The sequence below is a fragment of the Carya illinoinensis genome, chromosome 8, assembly GCF_018687715.1.
Source record: "Carya illinoinensis cultivar Pawnee chromosome 8, C.illinoinensisPawnee_v1, whole genome shotgun sequence".
Taxonomy (NCBI): domain Eukaryota; kingdom Viridiplantae; phylum Streptophyta; class Magnoliopsida; order Fagales; family Juglandaceae; genus Carya; species Carya illinoinensis.
The window spans coordinates 16995977-17004926 of NC_056759.1; the positions used below are offsets into that span (position 1 = coordinate 16995977).

Below are 8950 nucleotides of genomic sequence, written 5' to 3' on the forward strand. Positions count from 1 at the left end.
TTTGAGAGCATAGCTGAGCAGGCATATCATTTCGCAAGGTGATTACATGGAGAAGAAAGGTTGGGAAATTCACAGTGCAGCAAAAGTTTTTATCCGTTCACTATGTCAGTGTAAAACGAATGTTAGTCCAAATCCAATCATAACAATTAGAACTTGAAACCAGTGCCGTAGAATTTAGGTTGTTTATTTTTTCTTGTAAAATCCTTCTAATTAGCAACAAGAAAAGAAGAATTAAAACACAAGTATTCCCAAATTATCTTTGTCAAAATTACTTTTACATCTTTGCAAATCATCTTTTATAACTCAAATGAATGGACTCCAATGTGCTTATTAGCAATTCATGTAGTATAGAGGAAAGAAAACCGGTCTAATGGGTTGTCTGGTATGTTATATGTCATAAAATGTTTAGGCTATGTTTCGTTTCAACCATTTTTAAAAAAATCTTAAATATGCTTATCAACTTAGAACTAAATATTTTTCAATTTTTTTAATTAAAAAAATACTATCTAACTTTTCAACATTTGGTCCAATCATTTGCTTAGAATTTTGTGAAAAAGTAAAAAATTAAAAATATTATAAAACATATAATTTAAACAAATTCTCCACTTTTGCAAATATATATATACAAAGAATATTTTTTTTAAATAATTGTTTGGATTTTCTTATCTCTTTTTACAAAACCCAATGAATTTAAATTATTTCAAGAAAGGCCTCAAAATTTCTCAAAATTCTATTAACCGAACATGGGCTAAGATTAAAGGAAATAAAGAAAACTTTCTGTGGAGAATCCAGAATTTGGATAAATTAGAAATAATATCAGTATGTTTGTGCAAAGCAAACCCAAAGTGTCTAAATACTAATAATAATCAAATCACAAGTCACTGCAAGAAAAAGGGGCTGTTGAGGCTAAATTTATTTCGGGCATAAATTTAGAAGAAAAAAGTGGCTTTTTATTGAAGCCGCATTTTCTCTCAGGCGACAAATCAAGTCGCCCCAAATAAAGATTTTTGTGGCAACTTTTTACCGCCAAAATAGTATACCGAGAAAGGGACTAAAATAGCCTTTATTGCGCTGACGCTATTGTCGCTTTAAGATGAATAGTTGATGTGTAATTCCATTATAATTAGGTTGTGGTGGTGTATGCATTTCACTTGGCCTGGCCAAGCCATGAGTGTTTGTATATATTAGGCTGATATCGATCGTGTGTTTATCAAGCTGATTTTATATAGTTGAAACCAAAATGCTTATACAATGACTAATATCGATTTTAGCATAGTTGGAATATTTTGTTGTTAGCTTTTCATGAACACATAGGAGTTAACAAATATGAGCTCTTAGGGAAGGCAAGATTGTTGGTTTTAATCTGACTATATATCCTTAAGGTATTCAGTCAAACTATAGGGTATATTTTTCTTTCGTAGAATTATGCTCCTCTTTTTGTCGTGATTTCCTTTTCAATTTTTCATATCTTTGTGTATTTAATTATAGTTCTAATACAGCTCATATTAATGTTTAGAACTATATATCTTTCCTTAAGAATTCTGATGGGGGAAATTTTTTTATTGTCTTTTTCTTTTCTTTTTTTCTTCCTTAGAATTGATTCCCTAGTAGCTTTTTATTCCTGCATCTGTAGATTTTTATGAAACTCTTTATTGATTGCATTTTGTTGTTTCAAGTCTCTAATTCAGTGAGGCAAAAATGATTTAGATTCATATTAGCTTTCCTACTCTTAGACTAAGATATGGTTTCCTTTTCAATGTCTTATATCATCATACTGTTAATGTGCTTGATGGGGGATTTTTTTTTCTTTTTTTGTGGTATAGGTAGAAACTATTTTAAAATAGCTATATGGTTGTGCTCAAATGTCTTGATGTCTTCACAATCACAGATAATGTGGATCTCTCTGATCTTCTTTCAAGCATAGATGATCAAATTACAATAGTGAAAGAGCAGGCACTAATCAGGAAGGATATCTTGGACAAGGTAGAGATGTGGAGTTATACAACTAAGGAGGAGAAATGGCTTGAAGAATATGAAAGGGTAAAATGCAGAAATTCAATCATTCAATTAAATGCCAATCCATTTTCTGTGGAGTAATCCTGATATCTTGCTACGCTACAGCTGTTATTTGATAATATAACGGTTTTGGGCTGCATAAATAAACATCCATGCTGCTTGAGTAGCTGATGCAAGGTTGGAGGCAAAAATAAATATAGCCCTGTGGATAAATAACCATCTATACTGAATAAATTATTGGCTTTTCTTTTTGGGTTGTTCCCAAAATATGTGCAAGTTTCCTAAATCGAAAGAATTTACTAATTAACTTTCTTGTTGCCTGTAATTTGAATTTCTTTTTTCAAAGTTAATCCCTCCTTTCTTTATATATCTAAGGATGCATTAGGATGAGCTTAAAGCTTCAAAGATCGTGAGAGAATAATGGATGAACTTAAAGGTTTTTTTTTTTAACTTTGTTTTTGTGGGCGGGGGGCTATTGTTAGTAATGGGCTAAATGTCTATGATCTTCTTTTTTTCAATTGTAAACTCTAATTAGGTTTTTTTTTTTTTTTCTCATGTATACACCATATGTACTTGGGCATAGCCGACTTCTATGAATAAAAATTCTTGATTAGCTATCAAAACAATATTTTGAAGCAAAGATTTAAAGCTTGGCCTCTAGACAAATTATATGGACCTATGGCCTGTATCTAGCATGTATTAAGTATCTTATGTCTACATTCGATCTACCCGTGGTAAGAGACACTGCTTCAAGAATATGTTTCTTCCAAACACTTCTTTATGAATATTCTTAACTCCAAGAAGAAGAAACACATGTCCATAAAGAAGAAGAAAATCTTCTTCTTGGAGTGTTTGAATATTCATAAAGACTATAAAGAAGAAGAAGAAGAAGAAGAAGAACATCTTCTTCTTGGAGTTGAGAATATTCATAAAGAAGTGTTATCAGGTTATGGCTGTCACACAAAGTAACATATGCAAGAATGGAATTGATTCATTTTCTTGAGGGGTGCTATGATATTTTTTTCACTTCTGTTTAATTACCTATAAAATAAATATATTATTATTTTTACATGGACTTGGTTAAGTTTGTATTGAATTTTCCATCTATCCTATTTAGTGTATTTTTTATTTATTTTGTAATGGATCATTTTCAACTAGGAAAACTCGTTGGAAATGTTTATACGGATTATAAGACTATTTGCATCAATAATGTCTAGTCGGAAATACAATTTTCTGGTGCTTCATATCGCAGCAAATAAGCATTTGTAGCTGAATAAATTGCTAGGATAAAGTCCTCCCGGTGACGATTAACGCTAGTTGAACATTTCTTTGCTGCAATATTTGGGTTTTTCCCAGCGAACATTTTCATCGGAAAAACTCTATTTTTTTCAACTATTCCGCAATTTCATTGGAAATAGGCATTTTGCATGCAAAAATTGCACCTACGATGCGGCGAGTCTTTTATAGCTAGATGTGGTGTTTTCTAGCTAATTTTGGGCATTTTCTGGTGATTTCTTATTGTCGGAAAATGCCATTTTTCTTGCGGTGAGTAGAACACTATTAAAAGTCAGAATCTTGAAAAAATTAAATCATCAGGGATGTTTGTCTAGCAAACTTAAATCTTAATTCTTGCTAGATTGAGTCTTGAGCGAGTATTGAGTGAATCCTCAATAACCTTTGACATCGAGATTGAGCCTTAAGTCTAATAGACTTATTATAGACGTCTCGCGAGCGTGTAGTGAACTCAAGTATCTTGGTTGGCTTTCTTTTAAAAAAAAAAAGTATCTTGGTTGGCTGGACATCAAGCGACATTATAGGAAAGTCTATGTTAAGCCCAGTGTCTTTCTTGTGCTTTTTGTTCCTCCTCAAGCCCATTAATCTTGCTACTTTCAATCCCTCGATATGCTTTATAGCAATTAAATATACACATCAACAACTAATATATTTAATGGCTATTGCATCTTAAATTTGCCATCTCCAATCAAATAACTAATTAAAATTCTATTGCACGGTAGTTAGTATGATTGAAACTTAAATGATCTAAATGATGAAGAAATATTTATTCATAGCACTCCAAATAAACTATTACATCTCTTGCATAAACCTTTGTACTGTTTTGAGTCTATAGTTTTATGCTTGGAAGTCTAATAAAACTTAAAAGTATATCCATTTATTGCCAATCATACTGTAAAAGATCGAGTGCTAAGATACAATAGTGACAACATTAGTTAGTCATGCTTCCAAATCCCGTTCACCTTCCATAAATCACCTGCATATCTACCATCAAAAGTATTTTAATAACATATTTAGCTTGACAACTACAACCAATAACATTTAAAGCAATATTCATATCCAATTGCATGTGTAATTGTATTCTTTTTTCATTTTTCCTCATATTGAAACATTAAAAAGTCATACCTGACAACATTACTCCTCATGGCTCATATAGATCAAGCGATATATCACTCATGCCTCCGTCCTTGATTTCTGTGAGCTCTTCGTCTATGGTTCATGCGTGCTTGTCTTTGACGGTTTTCTATTGTAATATACAGCCGAGGGAAGATCTTAAAAAATATTTCATCAGCATGTTTGTAGTAGCACATCCTCCACCTTTTCCAAAACATAAGAGGCCCAATAGCAATTCCAAGACCAAAAACAAATCCAAATTCAACACTTAAGAAGTTCCAATCAATTCCAATCCCAGAATTTGAGTCAGATTCTTTAGATGTTGGAGTTGACAATCGCGGCCCTTCACCTATGCATTGTTCTTCCAAAGGAAAGCCACATAATCCTATGTTCCCCATGTAGGAAGATATTTGGAATGTAGCAAATTGCTTAATTTGTGGAATTTTTCCTGACAATTGATTGAACGAAAGATTGAGGAATGATAGAAAAATAAGACCATCTGCGAGTTGCACAGGAATCACACCAGTAAGCTTATTGCTTGACAAGTCTAATGACTCAAGATTACTTAATTTTCCCAAAGATTGTGGAATATTGCCTGTGAAACCATTATGAGACAAGTTGAGGATATATAGTGATTTGAATTTTTCAATTTCTTTTGGTAGAGGCCCATCAAAGTTGTTGCATGAAAGGTCTAAGACGGTGAAAATGGTTAGGATCTTCGTCAGATTTAGAGATAAACCTTTGGCAATAATTGTCAACTTATCTTGATAATTCAAATCATACCACTCGGCAAGCTGAAAATTTCTATGAATGAGCTCAAGTTTTGCCTCCTCTTTATCAGCCATAAGCGCCTTCAAGATGCCAATGAACTTTTCTGTCAGCTTACCACTGAAATTGTTTGATGCTAAGTTTATAATTTGAAGCATTGGCCAAGTGGCATTAGACTCTAGACAATCAATGGGTCCATGAAACTTGTTAGCTTTGAAAACAAGGACACGCAACTTGGATATATTCCTCAAGTAACATGGGAAATCATCCTCAATGTTATTATTCCCGATGTCCAGGAACTCCAATTCTCTGCACTTGGCCAAAGACTTTGGAAACTTTCCTTCTAAGTGGTTTTCACCAAGATCTAAAGTTCGCAAACCACAATTGCCTTGAAACGTATCAGGAATTTTGCCAGATAGGTTGTTTTTCCGTAGATTCAACACCCCTAGACTTTGATTACCAAATAACTCCGGTTCTCCAGTCTCACTCATCTCAAATAAGCAATGGGGGACCATGCCACTCAAGAAATTGTTAGATAAATCCAGAACACGAAGAGTACCTGTAGCATTGCATATTGATTCGGGAATACTCCCATAAAGTCTATTACTCGAAAGAGAAAGGAAACCAATATGAACCATGGAGGTAATGATGCTAGTTGGTATGCTTGAGTGGAAATTATTCCTGGATAAATCCAAGTATTCAGCAGAACATGGAAGACTCGGGAGTTGCCCTTGGAGTTTGTTGGAGCTTAGATCCACCACCCCCCTGAAAGAAACATTGAGAAAAGGTCTTTCTAGAGTCACCATGTAGTTATTGGAGAGATTTAAGAAGGCCAGATTTGTAAATTCCCAAATCCAGCGTGGTATTTGTCCATGAATCTGGGTGTTTGAAAGGTCAAGATCGTTTAACGCAGATTGGTTTCGCAAGAAATCTGGAATTCTTTTCAACCTGTTAGAAGCCAATAGCAAATTTGAAAATTGGGGAAAAGAGGACAATGAACAATTAATTCCACTATATTCTATCGAGAGATCATTGTATGAAAGATCAAGAAAGGTAAGATCCTTCAATTTCTGAACCGCACTAAACTGCCAAGAGCCGTTGAAGTTATTCGAAGAAAGATCGAGCCAATAAAGAGAAGGTAGTTTGAACACAAACATGGGAATTTGCCCTTCCAAATTGTTGACTTAAATCAAGATGACTCAATAGGTAAGAAGGAGCAGTTGAAAATTCATCAAGTTGGCCAGAAAATCGATTGTTTTGAAGGTGTAATTCTTGCAATGATGGAAGGGAAAAGAGAGAAACTGGAATACTCCCTTCTAATGAATTGGAACTCAAATCAAGAGTCTCCAAATTCAAAAGATCTACCCATCGAGTGGAAGCAATCTGACCTGTTAAATCATTGCTGCTAAGGTCTATTGTTTTCAGATTCTTGCTCATGCTCAATGATGGAATTGATCCATTGAATCTATTCCCTGACAAGTCCAAATGAAGCAATTGGGTGAGATTTTCCATTGACTTCGGAATCTCTCCACTGAAATTGCAAGAATAAAGATCGACTTCAGACAATAATTTGAGATTCCCAATAGAATATGGCAATGACCTTGAAAGCTTTGTACTGCTAAGGACTAGGGTTTGAAGAGATCCATTCGAAGGAAAATCTGGGAAGAAACCTTCAAGTTCAAAATTATTTGACAAGTCAACCATTTGCAATGTTGGAATTTGAAAGATCCTTTCTGGAAATTTTCCGTTCAATGAAGAGCTACTGAAAATCAAGGTTGTCAAGTTTCTGAAGTCTGCAAAAAAATCAGGAATCGGAGAGGATAAGTTGTTATTACTCATACGAATAATTGAGAGGGATTTCAGATTCACCAAGGAGGAATCAAAAGGCCCTGATAGATTACAACGTGACAAGCTCAACACCCTTAGATTTGGTAGTGAAAATGATAATGCTGGGCCCCACTCATACCCTTTCATTGATATATCCACACCACTGAGATAAAGTTCCGCAAGCTTCGATAGGTTTTGAACAAGCATATTTAAATTTGGATTCTCAAGCTTCAAGCTATACCAATTCCTTAAATCAAGACTAACCAACCTTTTTAAATGCGAAATTGTACTTGGAATTTGTCCTTGAAAGCCAGCATGTGAAAGGTTTAAATAAACCAAATTCGACAACTTATTAAATTCTGAAGGAATCTCAGAACTGTTGAAGTCATTGCTTGCTAAATTCAAATTTTGAAGATATCGAAGCTTGAACAGGCTGCTTGAATTGTCAAGTGAACATGAGATAGAGTCATTGCTCAGGTCGAGACCAATAACACATCCCTTGTTGCAGGTCACGCCTTCCCATGAGCAACAATCAATGCTTTTGTTCCAGTGCACCAGTTTTGTAGATGAAGCACTGTCAAAAATGAGGCTATTCTTCAATTGGAGCAACAAGGCTTTCTGATTGGTAGGACATTTTCCGCAAACCATAGGAACATAGAAGCTGATAGAAAGTAAGCATATGGGCATGAAGAAAACCCATGAAAGGAATGGAATTCTCATTGAATGTTGAACAGTGTATAGCAAAAATCTGATATATGTAGCACCAAAACCAGAAAAAAAAGAAAAAAAAAATGACAAAAAATGTAAGCAAAGTTGAGTCAATTTCTGCTGCCGATACATCATTTGGTTGAGCAAAATATAGGAAAGAAAAGAGGTTGGGGTGGAACTTACAATAGCAGGAAAATACACCGCTCGAAGAGGTGTCGAGTGTAACGTCCGTCACAAGATTCGGGCCACTGCCTTCTTTCACGTTCTGAAGGCTATAAATTCAATTTAGGATCCATTTCATTCACCTGCTCATATTTATTATTTTAGTTGGAGTGAAGCAGATGAGTAGGCTGGAAAGGTATATGCTTGACTTTGAAGTCTTCAACTAAAGTAATTGCATTAATATTTCCACAAGCATAATTACAAATACAAAAGTACTACTGATATGCTTGACTTTGAAAGTCTTTCAAACAAATACAACAGTACTGATCCCAAACGTCATCTTTCTTTGGTCCCTGTTTTTACGCCGTATCTTCCACGTGATTTTTTTCTCTCATCTGTCTTCTTTCCCGACAGCCTCACCAAGTCTCCCAACTCTCTCCTTCCCTCGACGACTTAAGATTGAGGGAGATGTTAGACCAAGCGCCAGTCCACACGATGCCTTTTTCTCTGGGTGAGATTTCTTCAGATTTAGTGAACCTTCCCTTTATTTCCTTCGGTGCTGAACTCACCTGCCCTACCACCTTTATTTTGCTTTCTTTATTTCTATTAGAAGACTCATAGCTTTCTTTCTTTCTTTATTTTTGTAGTGCATGTCCCTTCCCACGACAACTTGTCATGAAATGTGGGTTTCTAACTTTTGTTTGCCGTGTATAGAAAAGCGTATGGGATGGTACAACGTATTTAAAAAGTTAGTAAAGGAAGTAGTTATGTTATTTCCACGTACATAATTACAAAGAATAAATCATGTCTACTTGACTTTGAAAGTCTTCCAACAAGAATTAAATGCGTTTCATTATTTAAGTGAATGGAGTCTTGGTTTTGGAAATATTTTAGAAATTTAGGTCTGTGTAGGAAAATAAGTAGTTATGTAAGAATTTTAGAGGATGATCCATTTGACCAATAAAGGGAATGAATAAATGTTGAAAACTTTCAACTAACTGATGAATTAATGTAGAAATGGGAGAAAGTCATGAAAAACTATCATTACCATAATTATAACTTT

General features: G+C 34.5%; 2 protein-coding genes across 4 annotated transcripts; both read right to left on the reverse strand.

Annotated features, from left to right (window-relative positions):
- Positions 1 to 4052: 4052 nt before the first annotated feature.
- LOC122274739 (receptor-like protein 35) lies at positions 4053 to 8454 on the reverse strand. 3 transcript variants are annotated; one of them, XM_043083754.1, is made up of 5 exons: positions 8223 to 8453; positions 7909 to 8030; positions 7286 to 7765; positions 4435 to 6983; positions 4053 to 4293 (listed from the first exon to the last, which is right to left on the reverse strand). In XM_043083754.1, the coding sequence occupies exon 4, from the start codon at positions 6345 to 6347 to the stop codon at positions 4479 to 4481; it is 1869 nt and encodes a 622-aa protein (XP_042939688.1). In that variant the 5' UTR covers positions 6348 to 6983; positions 7286 to 7765; positions 7909 to 8030; positions 8223 to 8453; the 3' UTR covers positions 4053 to 4293; positions 4435 to 4478. The 3 variants fall into 3 exon arrangements, with proteins under 3 accessions (XP_042939688.1, XP_042939689.1, XP_042939690.1); XM_043083755.1 differs by having other exon boundaries at positions 4053 to 4285; positions 4435 to 7765; positions 8223 to 8454; XM_043083756.1 differs by having other exon boundaries at positions 4435 to 7591.
- On the reverse strand, positions 6390 to 7665 carry LOC122274468 (receptor-like protein 6). The gene is made up of 2 exons (XM_043083502.1): positions 6556 to 7665; positions 6390 to 6461 (listed from the first exon to the last, which is right to left on the reverse strand). Exons 1-2 carry the CDS (start codon positions 7663 to 7665, stop codon positions 6390 to 6392), a joined length of 1182 nt encoding a protein of 393 aa, XP_042939436.1.
- Positions 8455 to 8950: the final 496 nt, after the last annotated feature.

Bases quoted from the DNA above. Each gene is read 5' to 3' on its own strand.
- LOC122274739 (XM_043083755.1), bottom strand. From the start codon at position 6,347: ATGTTTGTGTTCAAACTACCTTCTCTTTATTGGCTCGATCTTTCTTCG.
- LOC122274468 (XM_043083502.1), bottom strand. From the start codon at position 7,665: ATGGTTTGCGGAAAATGTCCTACCAATCAGAAAGCCTTGTTGCTCCAA. The intron at 6,462-6,555 runs GTAGATCTTTTG...CATCATTGCAAG, and splicing joins AGATTGCTTCCACTCGATGG to AATTACACCTTCAAAACAAT.